The following is a 21,999-nucleotide window of genomic DNA, read 5'->3' as shown; positions in this document are numbered from 1 at the left end:
CATGGATACCCTCGCAGATTCAGGGAGCCCAACTCATTACAGGGGCCACAGTAGGGGCATGGATACCCTGGCAGATTTCGGGGGCCCAGCACTTCACAGGGCCACAGTAAGGGCATGGATACCCTGGCAGATTCAGGGGGCCCAACACAGTACAGGGGCCACAGTAGGGGCATGGATACCCTGGCAGATTCAGGGGACCTAGCACTTTACAGGGGCACAGTGGGGGTATGGATACCCTGGCATATTCGAAGGATCTAGGACTTATACGGGCACAGTAGGAGCATGGATACCCTGGCATATTACGGGGGCCCAGCACATTACATGGGCACAGTGGGGGACAAAACCTCCCATTCAGTATAGCTTATGAGAAGCTCACTTATCTGGGTATTGAGGTTACAAAATGCTATTCCTCTCTGCCAAAATCTAACTTCTCTCCCTTAATATCTGAACTTCAGTCAAGTATACAGTTCTGGAACACGCTCCCTATATCACTCATTGTGTCACGATCCGCTCCGTCCGATCCCAATGTGTGCCACGCCCCCCTCGTTACCTCGTGTGATTCCCTGATTGGTCTCACCTGTGATTCGTTACCCTTAGCCTGTCTCTTGTATTTAGTCCGTGTCTAAGTCAGTAGTCCCCAGTTCTGTCATTGATGTTGCTGTCGTTGGTACGTTGGTCTGCGTCTTGTCCGGTCTGCTTGCAATAAAGCCACGTTAACCTGTCACTCTGGGTCAGCTTACCTACTTGCCCGCTCGCCTGCACCACCAATCGTGACAGAATGACAGAACTCCGAGAAGACGCATCGCAGCTGGGAGGGGACCTGTGGCTCACCCTGCTGTTAGAAACTGTGTTCTGTCGAGGGCTACCGGCGATTTGCGGGGATCCCGGATTGTTCGCTCTCGCCGACAGGAGCTGGGATCTCCTCCAAGCGATCACCCCAACGAATGAAGCGTACGTGATGGAGGAGGTGCGCTCCCTCATGGGACAGCTCATTGACCAGGTGAGGGAGAAGCAGCTTCAGCCTCCTGCCTGGTCAGAAGCCACCCCGCCGCTACCTTCCTGTCCCGGGTGACGAAAAGGAAAGAAGCGACGGGGAAGAGACAGAGGCCAGCCCGACGATCGCTGTGGGGCGATGTCTGCTCTCCCCAGCTTCTCTACTAGCGGAGACGTCCCGAGTATGACGCACCGGTGTGTGCACAAAGCCCCCAACGCCGTCCCGAGAGCTCTTAAAGGGGCGGCGCTTAGTCGCTCGGCGCCCCTCCTGACTCCTGTGCCGGATCTACCTGTTCCGGTCCTGCCTGACCCGCCTGTCCTGCCTGACCCGCCTGTCCTGCCTGACCCGCCTACTGGCCGCACGCCCGAGGCGCCTGCCGAGGCGCCCCCTGCTGGCCGCGTGATGGCGGCGCTCGCCATGGCGCCCCCTGTTGGCCGTGTGATGGCGGCGCCCGCCGCGGAGCCCCCTACTGGCCGCGTGATGGCGGTGCCCGCCGGGGCGCCCCCTGCTGGCTAGGAACTGAGGGTGCCCGCTGCAGCTTCGCCTGAGGGCCTGGCTTCGCCTCCGCCTGCAGCGGAGGAAGCCGCTCTGCCCGAGGCGCCCCCTGCTGGCCACATGGTCAAGGTGCCTGCGGCAACGCTCCCCAGGGTTCCGGAGCCACATCCCTGCCGGGAGGCTATAAGCAGATTTCGTCTCCTGCAAGAGCGATACTGGCAGGCAGTGGCGAACCAGCTGTAAAGGACTCCCTGGAGGCAGCTCCGCTCCTGGAGCAACTCCGGAGGGAGTTTGCTGCCGTCGCCCCTGATGCCCCGCTCCAGCAGCTAACCCAGGCAGAGAAAACCCTGGGGCAGCTGCTCTGTCTGCTGCCTGCTGCCGCCGCTCCTCCTGCGGTGCCCCCTGGTGGCCGCACGTCCGCTCTGCCCGCGGCCCTGCCTGAGGCCACCACTTCGCCCGACCAGCCCTGCTCATCTATCCAGCCCGACTCTCCGGACCTGCCTGTCCAGCCCTGCCTGTCCAGCCCTGCTCGTCTGTCCAGCCCGACTCTCCGGACTTGCCTGTCCAGCCCTGCTCGTCTGACCAGCCCGACTCTCCGGACCTGCCCGTCCTGCCCTGCTCGTCGGTGTATGAGGCGGCACCACCGGCCGCCTCCCAAGGAGAAAAGACTCCTGAAGCCCCAGCACCGGCCCAAGTCCCCGAGGAGGTCCCGGACAATGGGACCACGCCTGTCAGTGTTCCATAAGGGATGGGGCCACAGGCGTAGGGCCCGGTTCCCGCCCGCCCTGCCCCCTTGCTCGCCCTCGTCCACCTTGGTTGGGGCTCCGGGGTCGCCGGCTGCGCCTCCAGCTCGGGGTCTGCGGTCGCCTCCGGGTCCCCCCACGGTGCCTCGGTGCCGGTCCTCGGTCCCGCCTCCGGCGCCATGTCGGTCGCCTCCGGGCCCACCTGCTTCGGCGGGCTGTATGGTTCCCTCCGGCTCCCTTCTCCCTCTCGCCTGCGGCCCCTCCAGCCGCCGCCCGTCGCCTGCTTGTGTTCCCTCGGGCTCCGCTCCTTCCTCCTCCCTTTCCTTTCATCCCGCCTGTCTCTGCCCCTTGTCCCTCTGTTCCTCCTCTGTTCACCCCTGGCCCCTTTGTGTCGCTTGTGGGTGTTCCGTCTGTGGCCCCTGTGTCTCCCTTCCTGGTTTGTCTGTCGGCGTTTCCTGTTCTCTGTCAGGTCCTGTCTTTCGGTTGGTCTTTGTTCTTGTTCTGTGTCTCGGTCCCGTTTCCCGTGTCTCGTTAATGGTTTTGCTCTTGTTTTTCAGGTCCTGTTCCCCCCCGTTTTGTCTCCTCCGTCGCTGTGTTCCTTCCTAAATCATTTTTTAAAAACTTGAATTCACTCATCTTACCTTTTTTATGGGGCAATAAAACACATAGAATTGCTAGGAAACATCTTTGTAAGTCTAAAATAGAGGGAGGGTTAGCACTTCCAGATTTTTGTTTTATTATTGGGCTTCGCATATAAAATTCGTGACACACTGGTTAGCGGACAGCGGCAATCCCCTCATATGGTTGCAACTGGAGCAAGAAGCTTGTCAGCCTTACTGTATTGGAGCTATACTGTTGTCTCCCCTGCCCAGTGATAAGTCTTTGTATGATGACAATGTGGTGATACACAGCACCATACGTATTCTTAAGCAGATTAAACTACACTTTAATTTGGAGTCTTTATCCTCTATTACGCCCATTGTAGGTGTGGTAGAAAAATTATAAATCAAGCACTTAGAATAAAAGTCTGGACCTCTTAGTTTGGCGAGTAAAGAAAATCTCTTATTCCAGCAAGTTCAGCAAAGCGCTCCCATCACACTCTGGCACTTGGTACCAAGTCACCCCCAGCACACAGAGCAACCAGTAGATAAACCATAACTACCAGGACTTCTAAGTCCTGATTGGTCATGAAACATCAACAAACTAAGCTGAAACGTATAACAAACACAATTCTCCCGCTCCATTGGTTCACTTTAGTAGCAAGGTAAAATCCACCCATTGTACGCAACTTACTGGAGACAGCCTCGGCTTCTAGACTCTACATGAGATATGTATATAGATATTAATTATATGACATTGAATCACTGTTAATGTTTGATTAATGATTAACACATTGAGGTATTGTCCCTGAATCGCTGAAAATACATGGTTAACATATGATTAGTATGATTAACATGATGCGATCAATTGCATATAACATATTATATATTGACTACTACTATTCTATTAAGCTATAACTCTTTGTGCACCAGTTGGGGCGGCTTCGAGTCTCTTCCTGCAAGTGGTCTCTCCCCCCCTTTGCTCCACTGTCTGCCTCTCCAAGGTCCGAGCTTCTGCGGAGCCAACTGCAGGCAGCTATCACAAAGCGAGGTCACACAGTATTCAAAACAATCTCTTCTGGCCTAAGGCCTAAGACATAACAGACCCAATATGCCTCCCCTCCCGGGCCTACTAATGTCCAATTTTACTTCCACACTGGCAATCCATCTTTTAAACCATCTATCCCAGATAATACATTTAAACTTTGGAAACAGGTAGGACTTTGCACAATCAGTAATTTATACCAGGAGGGTGTCTTTGCCTCTTTCAAGCAGTTACAATAGATATATAAGCTACCAGGGAGAGACTTTTTCAGATACCTGCAGATAAGAGATTATGTCAGGAAATACGTACAGGGTTTTGAGAGTCTTAACATTTCCTGTCTTGATAAGTGTCTCCAACTTTCACCTCGTAGTGAGAAATTTATTTCTCACACCTATCAGAATCTAATATCAATGAGCCCTGTGAACTTGTCCTAATCAAATCTAAATGGGAAGAAGAATTAGGAATCACAATCACAGACATTCAATGGGAAGAAGGTTTGCAGAATATCCATAAATGCTCCTACAATGCAAGACACTGCTTGATTCAATTTAAAGCTTTACACCGTCTACACTTTTCAAGAGAAAGGTTAAATAAAATATACCCTAAGGTCTCTCCTATCTGTGAGAAATGCTCCCTAGCTGAAGATACGTTAAGCCACAGTTTTGTTTTTTGTCCCAAGGTTAAAAACTATTGGGCTGACATCTTTCATTTATTGTCTCAAATTCTTCGTGTGCAGCTGAAACCTGATCCACTAACAATTATTCTGGGCATCTTTGATGATGCTGTGGGTGCAAAACGTTGTTTTATATCCGATTGTATTATCATTGCGAAGAAACTTATTCTCACTCATTGGAAGAAGAGAGATACACCTCCCTTAAAGCTCTGGCTTAACGACCTTGTAAACACATCACATCTGGAACGAATACGATATACTCTTTGTGACAGACTCTCCTCTTTCAGTAAAATTTGGGCACCTCTCTCTACATTTCTACAGCATAACCAGCAGTTATAGTTTTTTGGCTTCTCATTATGACGAACTAACTGGACAGCTGGGACTGGGACTGGGGTTGTGGGTGTGGGTGTGTGGGAGGGTATCGTATCATATTATGTTGTGTTTTGTGATGCTATGTGATATTAATGTGCAAAAAAAACAGAGCAAATATCTGATTCTGTAAACTCATTGTCATACAACATGTGAACTGCTCAATAAATATATCTTGGAAAAGAAAAAAGAAAAAAAAAACAGTGCACGTTAACCAGCAGCTACTTTCAAGCCATTTCCAAGCTGCTGCTCTGCACTGCTAAAATTCTGATTTTATAATCCCAATGTCTGCTAACAGAATCACCATACACATAATTTAAAAACAGTTGTGCTGTGATTTTACCTTTATTTACATAAATGATCCAAGAGAGATTTAACTTACTCTGAGAAAAAGTTGGGTTTGCAACATTGCTAGTTGCTTCTTTGGAAAAAAAAAGTCACTAAATGGTTCTGAAAAGTCATTAAGCGGCCAACACTGCTGCGGATTTTTCAAAAGAAAGCCTCACAGATGCCTGCAGATTTTCCTGACTCGGTAGTATTAAATGTTACAGTGCTGAGGGGGACTAGGGGACAAATGTCTCATATAAATACACCCTTTTCTGTACATTTGAATTTGGGTCTGTCACAGCAATGCTGAAAGTTGTTAGACAAAATTGACTGAGAATGAGGTGGTTCAGTCATAGTCATTTATTTTCCCCGATTGCGGTGACAGATAAACAGTGCGAAAAAAGAAATAAATTTGAAAAAAAGAATGAAAAACAAAACTGAAAACTGGTAAGTAAAACAAAAGACCAACAAAGCCGCTAGACTAGGCAAACAGTACATTCCACATATGACACTGGGATTCAGGCTACGTCCACAGCCAGCCAACTACCAAATGAACCCATGCTCCTTAAATAGAAAGTTAGCCTTTCACACTCAAACTTTCAGCTTAAATGCCTCAGTATTTTAAACATTTTAATTTAAACCATACACCTGCAGTAAACTACACCTCATTACATACAGTTCCTACAATTGTTTGACTAGGTTTTTAACAGAAACAAAATGCATAAAGTACAAATATAACTGGACACTCTCCTTGACAGCAAAAATTCCACAGTTTTGTAAATTTCTGGCATGAAATAAAAACTTCAATTCCTAATATTTACAAATTATGTGGTCCTTTGATCCTCCTGGTGCACTGGGTGAAACTGGTAAGTGAAACAAAAACACCATTCGTCTTGTAACCACTTGTTCAGGGTCATGGCATACCATCCAGCCAAACTTCTCACAGCTGAGTAAGTGTCTGAGAGTCCATGTCTCGTGTTTGATCTTCCTCTGCAGGTACCTCTGCTTTAAGTTGTATAAAATTTAGTCCCTAAACCATGTATGTTTATGATTGCTTTGTTTCGTACAAGATCATAGAAGCTGAAATGCAAATGTGACGAAAACCATCTGATATGAACTGACGAGTGTGCTAGCATGCTAAAACAGTCCTGCTTAACTCCTCACAGCTGAGTAAGTGTCTGAGAGCCTGTGTCTCGCGTTTGATCTTCCTCTGCAGGTACCTCTGCTTTCTTCCACAGCCGCTTCAACTGCTTCTGGCAGATCTTCTTGAATATCGGGCTGTAGAAATAGTAGACAATGGGATCTAATGTGCTGTTGAGGTAAGTCAAGCTGATTGTGTAGAAAAAGAGTGTTTGCAGGACCATGTAGTCTTCACAGTTTCCAGGGTAGAAGGTGACTTTGATCCAGATGACCACCTGGGTCAGGTTGCTGGGAAAGAAGCATAAGAAAAACACCACTACTACCACAATGATGAAGCGAAGTGTCCTCCTGATCCTTTGGTCCTTGTCCATCTGCCTGTTCTTCAGCTGTGTGATGATCCGGATGGTGCAGAACAGGATTATGGCCAGAGGCAGGTAAAAGGAGAAGACGAAGATAGACTTGTGCCAGGTAAAATAAAAAGTGGATTTTTCGCAAATCTGGAAGCTCTCGCACTGGGTTGAGTTCCCACTAGGGGTGATGTGCATGTCGAATACCAGGTGGGCTGTCTGGGAGATGGTCAGCGCCCAGATCGCACAGGCAGCACCCACGGTCTTTCGGACAGACATCGAATTGAGAGGGTGGTGTGGGTGAACCACCCGCAGGAACCGGTCTACAGCCACTGCTGTCAGGAACAGGATGCTGCCACAGCGGTTCATGGCCAGCATGAAGAGGGAGATGCGGCAGAAGATATCCCCGAAGATCCAGTCTCTCCCCATCAGGTAGTAGCTGGCACGGAAAGGCAGGATCACGTTCAGGAGAAAGTCAGCAAGGGCAAGATTGAAGAGGAAGACGGTGCTGCTTTTCCAAGGTTTTAGGCAAAAGCAGAAGATCCAGAGAGCCACACCATTGCCTATCATTCCCAGGATGAATTCAATGCAAATTATTGGAGACAAAGTTTTAAACAGACCCCCACCAAAGACACAGCAGTTGCTAGATGTTGTGTTCATCATGCTTGCCGGATGAATATAATTTTTTTTTCAGAAACAGAGCAACTTGAGACGAGAAAGGAAACAAGTATGGGGAAGTCACTTAAAGACACCCTAAAATGAAACTAGCACAAATGAGCACAATGAGAAACGAAGCAGATGAGACTGCATCTGACTACTGACTATTTGGCAACCAAAAGACAATAGGCTGTATGGATCCCTTTAATATCTAAGACCCTGCTGGCTGTCATCTTTGTAATTTATTTCGGATTTACAAACAAGTGTTACTATGAAGCACAATCCTACTTCTGGTTCCATCTGGTGCCACACTTCCTCTAGCAAAAATTATTATTATGTAGAACCTCAGTGAGGATGAAAAAAAGACCCACAAGACGTGGAGACTGGATGTATAAATGGCATTTCTGAACTGGCAAAAGTGTGCATTTGGGAGTGTTCCCTGTGTTCCCTGTGATGCGGTGGCATTTCATCCTACTGGCCCCTGACTCGTACCCACTGCTATCTGGGATAAGTTCCATGCTTGTGTTGACCCAGAACTGGATAAACAGTTAAGGAGAAATGGTAGAACAGGCATATCACCTACTGCTATCTGAGGATTTCTGGATGTAAGCTACATAATGAAGTGGTGGGGGAAGGGGGGGGCGCACAACATTTCGATATCCTATTGCCTGTTTTGCTGCTGATTACTCTTATCTTTCAGGCTATCAGTCAAAAACTTCTGGTTTCCAAAGATACCTGTGACCATCATGTGGATTTATGAACCTTCTGCGAGGTGGATCTAGGGTTCTCAGTATTTCTGCAGATATTCTCCTGCTCCAGCAGCGGGATGCATAAACAAGCAAAACACGGGCAAGAGCTTATGAGACACAGCATCATTCTACAGTTCCTGTGAAAGTCTATTATCGCTAAACTTGTGATTAAAATAGGATGAACAAAATGCAGAACACACCAGTCATTCAAGCGCATGGAAGTTTATTTACAGCTTTGAACTTGAATAGCATGCAAAAAAAAATAAGCAAAACAGCAATTGCCTCATGGTAACATTGTTTTTCTGATCAGTCATGTCCTTTGTTGAGAAATGCCTGCAAAGAATAGGAAAGAAAAGGTCCCATTTTCAAACTATTTTTAACGACAGGATCGGTGACACTTTCAGGGTTACCTTCACATTGAATGTAACTATAAGAGCACTAAACCATCTTCAAACGCATCAGTGGCCTTCGATTGGCCCCTGGTGACACCACACCACCCCTCCCCCTTACAGAAGGCATGCATGGAGGTACCTTTAGGACTTCCTGTGCGGCAGACTCTGATGGTAAGTGCTTGACCCCCCTCCTTCTTCCTGTACTCACATGCACACACCTATGGGCAATTTGGTAACTCCATTTAGCCTTAGCATGTTTTTGGAGTGTGGGGTGGAGACTGGAATACCTGCAGGAAACCTCATGACGACACGGGGAGAACATGCAAACTCCACCCACACGGAACCCCTGGCAGAGACTCGAATCTAGGTCCCAGAGGTGTGAGGAAACAGTGCTAACCACTGGGCCACTGTGCCACCCTGTATATAACTGTTTACAGTGACCTAAAATGGCCTGTACCTTTCCTGCTTTGTAAATGAACACAGTGCTAAAGATTCAATGAATTAGTACCTCTCACTTCTAATCCCAAAGGGACTGCTGTACCCTTGATATGGTAACTAAAAAGTATATATTTTTACGATGTTCGGTTTTAAGTGTCTACTGAAGTAAAGGTGGGTGCTAATAACTGAGGATTAACTAATCAATTACATTTATATTTAAGCAATATTATAAGTGAGGGTCAGAGAGCAGGGTCAGAGTTTCCTTGGAGCAGTTGGGGTCAAAGTAGGGCTGGGCGATATGGACCAAAAATCATATCTCGAAATTTTTTGGTAAATGGCGATATATGATATATATCTTGATATTATTTTCTATGAAGTAATACCAAAAAACAATTCTGGGTCAAAGCCACATGTACCAACGGTCCTTTTATTAAAAACAAACGAAAATATATAATATGTAAACATGCTCTCTGATTAAAAAAATAAAATGTAAATATAACAGATACAGAGCAAAAAGAATGAGTGTCAAAGTGCTTCCTCTTTTACCATAACCTGTACAAACAAAACTGACTGAACAAAATTGTTCAACACCTGGTCAGTGTATCCTGTGTAAATCTCAAATAACAAGTCAAATATTGAGAAAATAAATAACAACAAGCAAGGACAACTCACAGATTTTGTGCCAGGAAAACTAGCCTATCAACAGTGTCAGGCTTCAGGGATTCTCTGTGGCAGGTTACAATGTTCCCAATGTTCTCACTGCAACTGAAAACCCTTTCAGAGGGGGAACTGGTGGCCTGCACACAAAGATACTTCCTGGCTAGGCAGCTCAGTGCTGGATAGGCAACTTTATGTTCCTTCCACCATTTGAGATGGTCAGCATCACTCTCTGTACAAACTGACAGCAGATAGCTAGAAAGTTCATTTTCTATTTTCTCCCTCTGCGTGAAAGTGGTGCTGGTGGCTGTGCTGTGCCTGCCACTGATTTCTTCTTTTTAGCTGTGGGTGGCACTGCCCCCGCCGATTCTCCTCGATCTGCAGGCTCAGGCACAGTTGGGTCAGGCAACTCAGACAAACATCTGTCCTGATCATTCAGCAGAGACTCCGCTTCCAAGATGACTTTATGTTTCAGTGCATGCATTTTCTCACTCTGGATGCATTTGGCCCTGAACCGTGGATCCACAAAAGAAGCAATGTCCAACAGGTCACTGGTGGGTGGGTCTGCATATTTACTGTTGAGGTAATCCACAATGCTGGTCTTGATGTATTTAAAGAGCTCAGTATCCCCCTCTTCATGTGCCAGGAGACTAGTGTTGAACAGGTGTAGCACAGGTCTGACGTATGAGAGAGTCATGTAGTCTTCTCCTGAAAGTGCGTCAGTGAAGTCTTGAAGGGGTCTCAGAGCTTTCTGAACTGCCTCCAGGACCTCTATGTCCTGCCAGGTGGGAACAAGATGTCTGGTTTTCTTATCAGCAGACAGCACCCTAGCAAGCGCTCTTTCCTGCTTCAGGACTGAATCATTTGCAGCCTTGAGCCCCAGCGAGTGGCTGCTTCTGTGACGAGCTGGTGACCCGGCAGACCCCACTGCACCTGCATTTCAGCCAGTTCTCTCCTCTTCTTCCAGCTGTAGGAGAAGCTGCTGACAACTCTCTGACACAGAGAGACAGCCCGGGTAATGCGGGAATCATCCATACCTTGACCTGTAACAAAATTGAAGAACACTTTAATAATCACTTTCATTTATTACATAAAGAGGCAGATCACTAAAAGGCAACATCACATCTTCTTGTGTTTAACCCTTGGGGCTTTTTGAGTGTTTTTCCCTCCCTTTGTTTTTAGGCTTATTATATTGTCTGTGTGTAAGTTAGGCATGCATGCTTTATGTTTTTGTTTTCAGGACATCCTGGACTACTCAGATATGTCATCATTGTGTGTGTAAATGCTGACACAGACTTAAAATCACCCTGTTTTTAAAAAATATTGAATTGCGCCTGTAGAAAATTACTTATTTTTAGCTTTTTACAACATGAAAAGATGTTACCAATAACCCTATAAGTGGTGAGTATTGAGAAACAGTGTCGTTGGTATGCAAAATTTTTATTAGGAGCCATTCAGAGACCTAATATCATGAAGAAAAATAAGATTTGTGCCAGGCGGAAAATCATTTTGAATCCAACAATGATACAGAATTAACTTGTGACATCCAGCAATGCACCCTTTTTTTTGGTATTATATTATTCTTTTGATTACTCCTTAACATTAAAAATGGAAAAATAGTTTTGGATCATTTTAGGTAAAAAAATAGTGACGTTTTGATCACTGTTGAGCCAATTTTGGCTCATTTTAGCACCTAAAATTACCAGCTTCTAACCATTCTGGAAGTGGCCTGTTTTACGAAAACGCAATGAAAATGTCCTATCCAAGACTCCGTAATCAGGATGTAAGCTGTGTTATAGTAGCGCTTAGCTTAGCATACAGTCTATTCTGCTTGTAATGTATATAGACTTGTGTTGTGTAATGTGTAAACTACAAATGTTAGTTAAATTGTTTTGGCAAAGCACTAGTACTACCACTAAAGCACTGAAACAGCTGTATATTTATATTAGTATATATTTTAAGATCATGCAATCTCAAAAATATAGCCTTGTCTCCCCTCAGCTGGTGCTATCATTAACTGTCACAAACCTCACAGTATATGCACAATAAATGCACACACACTCCAATAGGTCTGATAGTCTATGGAACAAACTTTAGATTTCAGAAATGATAGCTTTTTCACGTTTCAAATATATTGTGTTGTGGTCAACAGGCATAATTACGCTGTGTGGTTCTTGCTGCAAACAAAGTTTATACTGAATCTAATACCTGGCAACTTTTTTCTGATTTAAAATCAGTTTAATCAATATTGCACTCACCAATAGCCAGATGAAGCCTGTGTCCAAAACACTGCATCCTCAGCCACCCGTTCAGTGGCACCGCTTTGACAACGTTACTGCCGTTGTCAGTTGTTATAGCAACCAGTCCTGTCGGCTCGAGCTTCCAGCTTGCAAGGACGTCCTGGAGGGCCTCGGCTATATGCTCCCCGGTGTGGTCTTTGGGAAAGCAGCTGGTTTGCAAACAGGCACTTCTCATTTCCCAGTCTTCCATGAAATGTATTGTCACCGTCATGTATGGCTCGCAGGTCCTGTAGCTGGACCTCATGTCGGTGGTCAGCGCAAAGTGAGACGCTTTCGCCAGCCGGGCGCCGAGGCTCTCTCTCACATTGGTATACATTTTTGGCAGTACTTCTTTTGCTAAGTAATTTCGACTGGGCAACTGATACCTTGGGTCAATGGTTTTTAGCAGCTGTATGAAGCTGTCCTGTTCGACAGTCGCGATTGGGACCATGTCCTTAGCGATATGGAAGGCCACTGCTTTAGTAATATTGCCCCATTTCTCACTCTGCTTTTCATAAGGCACAGAACGAGTAAATTAATTTTGTACGGTGGTTTGTTTCGGGGCAGGAGGCGGGAGAGGCTTCACAGACTGAGTTGCAGCACGCAGTTTAACACACTCTTCATACTGTACTTTATGGCGCTGCTGTAGGTGGTGGAAGAGATTAGTCGTGCTCGGCATTCTCTACAGAAAACTTTATTCTGCTGTTCATCTGCCACTTTGAACGCAAACCATTTCCAAATAACAAAGCCATTATTTTTCCTCTTTACCACAAGCTCCTCTTCAGCAGTTCCGTCCAGACATGCCTCCATCTTGTCGCTCACTACACGTTTTGGCGGGAGGGATGCACTGTTCCCAGACTCGCGTAGTGGGGGAGGGGCAACGAAGTTGTGACATACAGATGGATGGGGAAAAAAAGCGATCTGCCGGACCTCTGAGTATAATTTCACCGCAACATAAACTATATCGATATAAAAGATATTGTGTAATCCTATATCTCGTATGAAAATAACTCGATATATCGCCCAGCACTAGGTCAAAGGCCTTGCTCAAGGTCCCAACAGTGACGCCACTCTGCCAGCCATAGGCAGAGAGCCCTGACCTGCAGAGATGCATGCAGTCTAATAAGAAACATAAGATGACTGACCATTTCCTGCTGATAAGACAGTCCACCAGATCGCGCACTTGGCTGTAATGGCCGCATGACACTATATGCTCCTTGAGGAGGGGGAACAGCTTGGTATTCACCAGCTTCTTGTGAAGTCCGTTCTGGTAAATGAACCTCAGCACGGTCTCTTTGATCTGGCAGGACAAATAAATAAACAAACCAAAACAGACAGACAACCTTTAAGGGGATTCCTGCCAACTCTCCCATACTCATGTTCCCCTCTACCTGCTCAAGGATAGTGACCAGGTTACAGGAGGATAGGAAGCACTGCATGAAGGAGCTTTTGAGCTCTGAGTTTAATTGTTAGCTGTGCCTTTCTAGCCATTACAAGTATAAAAATAACAAATATTTATCAATTCTAACATCAGTTGTGATACAGTACACACAATATTAAAAGGAGGAGCAGACAGTGCATTGAACCTCTCTCAAACTGATCTGGGACAGGTCAGGCAGACATGGCTATTGTTTTAGTTTATTAAGACACAATCAAGAGAGTCCAAGTGTAAATCTAGTTCAGACATTAGTAAATAGAATTCAAACACAAAGTGATTGTTGCTACAAGTTACATTTGTTTTTAAGTATTATCTTGTAATAAGTTTGACAAAGCAGTGTACAGTTTATTATTCTTTTAAATCAGAGGGTGGGCCTGAACGTCTGGCCTGAAGTGTATTTTTTTTAATTAACGCATCAAGGGTACAGCAGTCCCTTTGGACTGCTTTTGGCGCAATTATTGGTGCTGATCTTCAGAATTTTGTTCTCAAATACCCTTTTTCGGAGTCAAAAGTAGAGGAAGCTTTATTGATGCGGTGATTTATTTCCATGTCTAGAGAACAGTCTGATGTGAGCATGGAACCAAGATAGTTGAAGTGACGGATGAGGCTAACAATGAGCCAACTGGCTATTGAGCGGACTCACGTTGAGGGTTTCTGGTATTCTTTGATTTTGCGTTGTTTGTGTTTAATTTTATTTGTTTTGATTTGGGGGGGTTGTTGTGTGCATTGGGTGCAGTGTTGGATTGCTTGTGTTTTTGCTGTGATGTTAGTGTTGTAGTAATTATATGGGATATTGTATGAATGTGTCCGGTCCCCGGGATTGCTGGCTTTAATTGTATACCGTTGGTACCTTCCAGCTCGTCTTATGCATCATAGCAGTTGGTTGTTTTAAAAGTTGTTTTTTGTTTTTTTTTATCCGGTAACCACCTCTCTGCCTCTTCCGTACAAACTTGTGCTCCTTGAACTGAATCTCTGTTTCAACCTTATCTCCTTGGGTGAAACTCCCAAGGTGGCATAGTCGCATTCCTCTTTTTGGTCACAAACTCCTTCGTTGGTCACAAACTCCTTCGGACTCTCCCCTCTGGCAGAAGGTTGCGGTCCATTGGGATCAAAACATCACGTCATAGGAACAGTTTCTTCCCCACCGCGGCCCGCCTCATCAATAAGGCCAGGAACACTCACTCAAATTCTATTTCTCCATCCTAGCACAAGCATGCACTTAAATATGTATATATTTCCACTGCTGTATCATATTCCACATACACTAACTACTTATATGTATATTAGTACCTGAACATGTATATATATTTATATATTAACCACCTCATCTCTCGAAGTCTGGCACCAACCACCAAAGCAAATTCCTTGTATGTGTGAACGTACTTTGCAATAAACTCGATTCTGATTTTTGTGATCAGCCCGCGGTGTCGGCCTGGCGGTCGGTCACATAAGCACATTTATCAAAACAATAATTTGTTAAGTAAGAAAATAAATGTATCCAAACAATGTGTAAATTTAAAAAAAATAAACCAATGTGTTCTGCCCGATCGTCCGCTCCTTCCGTGTGCCATGCCCCCTCGTTAACCCCTTGTGGAATCCCCGTGTGATCAGCTGTTTCTGGTTGTTGTCATTAGTCCTCTGTATTTAGTCCGTGTTTCAGTTTGTTTCCCCAGTCCGGTCATTGTATTGTCCGTCTGCGTTTTGCCTGCCTTACCTGTCATTAAACCCCGTATTCCCCGATACCCTGATGTCTGCGCCTTTGTCTCTGTCCCCGCTTGGCACGACAATATTATTATACTTAAATGTATTAATGGTTATCAATATTAAAATAAGAAATCTTTATTTTTTAAATGTATTTTATTATATAATTACTGTTACTGTCTATCAGTCTAAATGTATTTTTACTGTCTATATGTATTCAGCTAGTGTAAACATGCATGATGCCATCACAGCGAATGCAAGGCTGAGACTGAAGCGTTACCCTTTGTTTCCGCTGAGAGACGTGCCACGTGACTCATTTCCCCGCTCGTACAAGTTCTTAGGTCTGTGTTCACGGTTCGACTTCAGAGATTCAGATCAAGTTCTGGGTAATTTTTTTTCGAACTGGTTGGTTCGACTTTTAAGAAATTCTAATTCGAATGAGTTCGAGAACTGAGGTACCACTGTACGTTGTCCATGATTTACCCATAATATTATTGTGCTAAGGTTGTGTTTTGTGTCTTCTGTTCCTTCTACATTCACAGTATACAAATACATGTATGCTTTCCCATACACAATTTCAGTTCATCAACATCTTTGCTTTGGAATCAGTATTTTTCAATTGATTGCACTAGTGTTAAGGTGGCAGAAGTCTCATCTATGTATTTGATGCCTGTATTTTGACCGTTTGATTTCAAGCAATAAACATGGTTCAGAGTTAGTTTTGACTTGCAGAGATGCATTTTGGGGAATATAGGTACAGTGCCAAGATTTGAGTTTAGGGTGATAATAAGGCAATTACATATAGAACATGTTTGCAATAAATAAACAAATAAATAAATGAACGCAATAAGAAATGAAGCAGATGACACCAAAGCTGAATATTGACAATTGGGCAACCAAGAGAAAATAGGCTGTATGGATCCCTTTAATATCCAAGACCCTGCTGGCTGTCATCTGCTTTGTAGTTTATTTTTGAATTACAAACAAGTGTTACTATGAAGCACGGCCCATTTCTAGTTAGTTCTGGTGTCATACTTCCTCTAGCAGCAATCTGGATATCTGAGGATTTCTAGATGTAATCTGCATAATGAAGTGATGAGGGAAGGAAGGGCATTAAAGTTTTTGACAGCCAGTTTTACTGCTGGTTACTCTGATTTCCCAGGCAGTCAATCAAAAACTTCTGGTTTCCAAAGTTACCTTTGGAAAGTGACCATCACATGGATTTATGAACCTTCTGTGATGTGGATCTAGGATTCTCAGTATTTCTTCAGATATTCTCCTGCTCCAGCAGCGGGATGCATAAACAAGCAAACCATGGGCAAGAGTGTGATACAATTCAAGGGCATACAAGTTTATTTACAGTTCTGAACATGAATAGTATGCAAAAGACAGTGAAAAAACAAACCAAAAAATGAAGTTTTAGGGCAAGTGCCTTGTCCCAACATTGCATTTCTGATCACTCATTTCCTTTGTCGAGAAATGCCTGCAAAGAATCGGAAAGAAAAGGTCCCATTTTCAATCTGTTTTTATTGACAGTATCAATGACACATTTAATGTGAAGGTAACCCTGAAGGTATCTATAAGAGCACTAAACCATATTTAAACGCATCAGTGGCCTCCGATTGGCCCCTGGTGACACCACACCACCCCTCCCCCTTACAGAAGGCATGCATGGAGGTACCTTAAGGACTTCCTGTGCGGCAGACTCTGATGGAAGGTGCTTGACCCCCTCCTTCTCCCTGTACATCAGGTACTCTCGGGCCAAACAGGCAGCATCTACTTCACTGAGGGTAGGGGGGGGAAAAAATAAATAAAAATCAAACCAGCAAGACTGTTTATAGTGACCTAAAATGGCCTGTACCTTTCCTGCTTTGTAAATGAACACAGTGCTAAAGATTCAATGAATTGGTACCTCTCACTTCTAATCCCAAAGGGACTGCTGTACCCTTGATACGTTAATTAAAAAAAATACACTTCAGGCCAGACGTTCAGGCCCACCCTCTGATTTAAAAGAATAATAAACTGTACACTGCTTTGTCAAACTTATTACAAGATAATACTTAAAAACAAATGTAACTTGTAGCAACAATCACTTTGTGTTTGAATTCTATTTACTAATGTCTGAACTAGATTTACACTTGGACTCTCTTGATTGTGTCTTAATAAACTAAAACAATAGCCATGTCTGCCTGACCTGTCCCAGATCAGTTTGAGAGAGGTTCAATGCACTGTCTGCTCCTCCTTTTAATATTGTGTGTACTGTATCACAACTGATGTTAGAATTGATAAATATTTGTTATTTTTATACTTGTAATGGCTAGAAAGGCACAGCTAACAATTAAACTCAGAGCTCAAATTGAAATTTTGAGTAAAGAAGGGTTCTCATCACCAAACAGCCAGAAAGTTAAATGTTGACGCATGGAGTGACTGTTTACAGAGAAAAAAGTTGACAGGAAGCAACAGTGATCAGAAAGTCTGGGGCAGGGAAAGTGACATGAAAGATTGAAGATTAACATTTTGTCGTGATTGGAAGATGACTGCAGAGGTCTGAGATTAATGTGAACAGAGGGAAACTGGTATCTCTTAATACAGACTGAGCAGATGGACTGCATGGCTGAGTTGCTGCCAGAAAACCTTTACTTCGTGGTATTAGGAAAAAGAACTATATGGAGTATTCAAGACTAGGAGCAGGTCTTGTGGACAAACGAAAGTCCATCCATAGGACGAGTTGGACCAACAAGTTCAAAGTGAGCATCTACAAATGACAGAACTGTCTACATGCTTGAAAAGGTGCTGGGAGGGTTTTGACACAAGTTATTTCCAAAAATGGCTAGAAAGGATGCTGTTAATCTGTGCTGCTGTGATAAAGGCAAGGGGTGGTTATTTTGAGGAAACACACTTAGGCACTCAGAAAATGCTTACATTATTTCAAAATGAGTCAGTTACATTTGTTTTAAGTACTTCTATTTTTTCTTGTAATAAAAGTTTGAAAAAGCAGTGTATTGTTAATTATAATTTTTTTTTTTTTATCTGAGGCTGGGCCCAAGCTTCTGGCCTGTAACGTATTTATACGATGTACGATTTTAAGTGCCTACTGAAGTAAAGGTGGATGCAGCTAATACTGAGGATTAACTATTCAATTACATTTACATTTAAGCAATATAATAAGGGTCAGAGAGCAGGGTCAGAGTTTCCCTGGAGCAGTTGGGGTCAAAGGCCTTGCTCAAGGTCCCGACAGTGACGCCACTCTGCCAGCCATAGGCAGAGAGCCCTGACCTGCAGAGATGCATGCAGTCTAATAAGAAACATAAGATGACTGACCATTTCCTGCTGATAAGACAGTCCACCAGATCGCGCACTTGGCTGTAATGGCCGCATGACACTATATGCTCCTTGAGGAGGGGGAACAGCTTGGTATCCATCAGCTTCTCATGAAGTCCATTCTGGTTAACGAACCTCAGCACGGTCTCTTTGATCTGGGGGGGGGGGGGGGGGAGTAGTGTGTGGCTTGACTAAACCAAATAAACAAAACAAAAAAAAAACAAACGGGAAAACAAACAATCCAAACCTTTAAGGGGATTCCGGCCAACTCTCCTGTACTCATGTGCTCTTCCACCTGCTCCAGGATGGTGACCAGGTTACAGGAGGATAGGAAGCACTGCATGAAGGAGGCGAGACAACATCCCTTTATGGTGAACTCAAGCTTGTGATAGAAAGGGAAAATAAACCAGCCTAGGTTTCAAAGTGAGAAACTCAACATTCACTTCCAGGATTTTTATCTTGGTCTTTTCTTACGACGCTTCCCTTTTAACACATCAGATGACATTATGCCGGTGGGATATGCCAATATTATTGGTAATTGATGATATCTGGCAGTGACTAACCAGCAATTATTGCCTTTGTCAGGAAATAGGCTTTGGCCACACACAAATAAGATAAAGATTTGTGATTAGGCTTTCAGTTCAGCCCTATAGCTCCCGTTTCCGACGCAATTAAAAAAAGAAAAAATAAAACACAAAAAAAACACACTAGTACTATTTTAGGTCCCTCTATGATACACAAAAATATCAGCATATGTAAACGTCTGTTATAATACTGGTACGTGGCTAGGGCTTACCGAAAGTTTGTGAACCACTCCTTTTGACAGCTTTAGATGGTCTACAACATGTTTTTAAATCATAATGAAATCCAGCCCAATGAATGATTAGATAATTGGTTTACCAGAATTCTATTAAAATAAAAAAAATCTTTTTTTTTTTTTTATATAAATATTTCCAAGCCCGAGAGGACATTTTAATTTGGTCGAAACTCTACATGTCACAAGAGCAGCCCAAGGCAGAGGCTATACAATCTACTAAATAAGCCTACATGAAAAATTGTGATATACATTTCTCAAGCAGTGAAATCAGGGCCTGTGCCACAACATTTGGACAATATGAGGAGGCCGCACCTGAATCTGTTGCTCTCTTTTAGCAGCACAGGGGATCAACAACAGGGAGCCCAGGGAGAAGGCAGGCAGGTTGACTTGGGTGAAGCGCTTCGCGACGCCAATCAGATCCATGTTCAACAGGAATGGGCATCTGGGAGCACAGGGGAGGGGGACCTTTATGGTCTAGGTAACACCCATCCCTTGCAATACTAAAGAGTTAAATGTGTTCATAACCAAAACCAAAGTGCTCAATGTATTGTAAGTAACCAAACCCACGACCATCATTGTGTAGCAATCTCTATGGTGATCTATGTGGAGTACAGCAGCTCTTTTGCTAATCCTGGGTGCTGATGCTTGGTTCTTTACATATACAACTCACACACACTGACAGTACTCACTTCAGAAGGAGAACAAATGTCTTGTAGAGGGTTGTAACCTTCTGAGGGCTAAGAGGGAGGGAAGCTGAAACAGTGGAGATCAATGAGCAGTTTTATCACCGAGAGAGAGAGAGAGAGAGAGAGAGAGAGAGAGAGAGAGAGAGAGAGAGAGAGAGAGACTAAACAGGGAAAGCGATTGTTGTCTTAACCTGTCATAAACGGAGACAAAATAACACTCCTCCATGTTCTTGAGAAGTTTGGCACCTAAAAAAACAAAAAACAATTATACTCTGCAATGTACAAACATCCAAACTTAAGGGGTGTTGGAGTAGGGCAAAAGGCTGCTGGGATTTTACCTCTAAGAGTGAGGGAACTGCTCCTAAGGCCTCCAGAACATTCTGCAAGCAGCTGATCTGAATGGGGATAATTATCACACATAGGTTGCATTCTTCTTGGTAAAACTGCATTCAGGTTATTAGAGAACCCCTAACCTGTTATGAACCAAGGAAAACAAGACCTACTGTATTGAAGCTGAGCAGTTTCTGCAACACCCCGTTCCAGAGTTGGGGGTCAAACACCTGGTACTCCAAGCAAAGGTCGGCCACCAGTCGCACCGCCTACAGTGGGAGAGCCAGTGGATTAAGGGTGCTGTAGTCCTCCACGATGAATGCTTTTCAGTGCCAGTTTGGTCATATGCCTCCACACCTGGGGCTCATGGCTGTGGTTCTTCCATAGGCCCTTGATCAGTCCCTCCTTCGGACTGTTGAGGAATGACTCCACGGTGTATGGAATGTTCAGTGCCTCCAGCTGTGACAGGTAAATGTAGCACTTCAGGTGGTACCTTTGGGAGAGGAGGTGACACCTTATTAGACACCAAAGCCCATGAGGAGGTTAAAGAACTCATAGTGAACAACCCTAAAGAGGTCCTCAATCCCACAAGGCTAATGTACAAGCAGGTTTCCATCCCATTATCACTAAATGAACCTGGATCCAGGAAGCACAAGTCACAAAGCAGGGGGCACCCTAGATGGGATGTAGGAATCTGGAGAACCTGGATGAGAAAGTCATGCAACAAGGCAACAGTATGCACACCCCACACAGTATGCAAGTGGGATTGAACCCCAAAACCTGGAGGTGTAAAGTGACAGTAATACCCAAATTAAACAAATAATATCTTACTGTTTTTTTAAGGGTTTCATGGGAGCTGGAAACCTTACATAGAACACAAACAATCAGAACCTGGGAAGCCCTATTTCCCCAGTAACCTAATGTCATGTGACCTTATTGGAAAGAGGAGCAACTGAAATGGCCGAGTCAGGTGAAGAGAGATCTTACTGGACTTTGTTCCTGGGGATGTGGAGGAGGGTCTCCAACACGGAGGGATCTGCAACATGGATGAGGCACAACAGAGCTCGGGCCTGGTGACTGAAATTCAGGCGGCGACCAGATTTGCTCAAGGGCTGGAAAAATCCAAAAAGGATTTAAATGTTATTACAGAATGAATCCAACACTGGGAACAAAACATCACCGTTCCACAAAGTGCTCATTTGAAGGTAGTCTTAACATAAACCATAAAAACAAGTTAAATGCAAAAAGAAGAAAAAAAAAATTCCCAGAATGGTGGGGGCCAAAGACTTGGCACTAGGAGACTCTGCAGGAGACTCACCCAGGTCTCTGCATTGAGGATACTGCTCAACAAACGAGCACTGAAGTCCATGGGGTACATCTGCAGCAGGTACACCACCCTGGGGGGAGGAGGGGGAAACAATGAGCTCATCTATACATAGAGGAAGGGGTGAGCAAACATGGAGGAAGAAGCCATGGCATACAGTATGTGTGAATGATATCAATAAATCACATACATCCCAAATACTGAAATATAAGATGCGTGAATGTTTTATACTAAACCTAGCATGGGGATACTTAACAAACCTCATGAGGTCTGGGTCTTCTTCAATATTGGTCACAGAGTCCTGAGAGCTTACTTCCTAAAACAGATTAAACCATGAGATTTGAATTCAGTAATAAGGTGAATTATGAATGGTCTTCCCCTTCTAGCCAAGCAGGAAGAAGAAAATATGTGCATATGGCTACATGTAGACTACAAACAACTTAGTTCTTATTGTAAACATAATTTTTGTGATGTTTCT

The 21,999-nt window shown here is 44.3% G+C and overlaps 2 protein-coding genes and 1 long non-coding RNA gene across 8 annotated transcripts in view; all 3 read right to left on the bottom strand.

The window, feature by feature from the left end:
- Positions 1–6,109: 6,109 nt before the first annotated feature.
- Positions 6,110–7,391, bottom strand: LOC111836474 (hydroxycarboxylic acid receptor 2-like). The gene has a single exon (XM_023797772.2). The coding sequence runs from the start codon at positions 7,300–7,302 to the stop codon at positions 6,406–6,408; it is 897 nt and encodes a 298-aa protein (XP_023653540.1). The 5' UTR covers positions 7,303–7,391; the 3' UTR covers positions 6,110–6,405.
- Positions 7,392–9,381: 1,990 nt separating this feature from the next.
- On the bottom strand, positions 9,382–11,953 carry LOC111836473 (uncharacterized). Its single transcript, XR_002836441.1, has 2 exons — positions 11,884–11,953; positions 9,382–10,668 (listed from the first exon to the last, which is right to left on the bottom strand). It is a non-coding gene; the product is annotated as an uncharacterized lncRNA (long non-coding RNA).
- Positions 11,954–16,373: 4,420 nt separating this feature from the next.
- kntc1 (kinetochore associated 1) overlaps positions 16,374–21,999 on the bottom strand; it is a 47,275-nt gene continuing 41,649 nt past the window's right edge. For 5 of the 6 annotated variants that reach the window (XM_072709198.1, XM_072709194.1, XM_072709195.1 and 2 more), the window contains 13 exons: positions 21,782–21,837; positions 21,516–21,594; positions 21,185–21,309; positions 20,555–20,690; positions 20,371–20,466; positions 20,206–20,262; positions 20,059–20,113; positions 19,871–19,934; positions 19,494–19,623; positions 18,612–18,701; positions 18,365–18,519; positions 16,725–16,827; positions 16,374–16,526 (listed from right to left, as the gene is read on the bottom strand). In XM_072709198.1, the coding sequence (XP_072565299.1) occupies positions 16,500–16,526; positions 16,725–16,827; positions 18,365–18,519; positions 18,612–18,701; positions 19,494–19,623; positions 19,871–19,934; positions 20,059–20,113; positions 20,206–20,262; positions 20,371–20,466; positions 20,555–20,690; positions 21,185–21,309; positions 21,516–21,594; positions 21,782–21,837 (1,173 nt within the window). In that variant the 3' untranslated portion in view covers positions 16,374–16,499. Of the gene's footprint in view, positions 16,527–16,724; positions 16,828–18,364; positions 18,520–18,611; positions 18,702–19,493; positions 19,624–19,870; positions 19,935–20,058; positions 20,114–20,205; positions 20,263–20,370; positions 20,467–20,554; positions 20,691–21,184; positions 21,310–21,515; positions 21,595–21,781; positions 21,838–21,999 lie in introns of those variants that run through there. The other variant, XR_002836438.2, reaches the window with a different exon arrangement.

Source organism: Paramormyrops kingsleyae, chromosome 2 (assembly GCF_048594095.1).
Source record: "Paramormyrops kingsleyae isolate MSU_618 chromosome 2, PKINGS_0.4, whole genome shotgun sequence".
NCBI lineage: Eukaryota > Metazoa > Chordata > Actinopteri > Osteoglossiformes > Mormyridae > Paramormyrops > Paramormyrops kingsleyae.
This window is presented reverse-complemented; position numbering and strand designations above follow the sequence as displayed.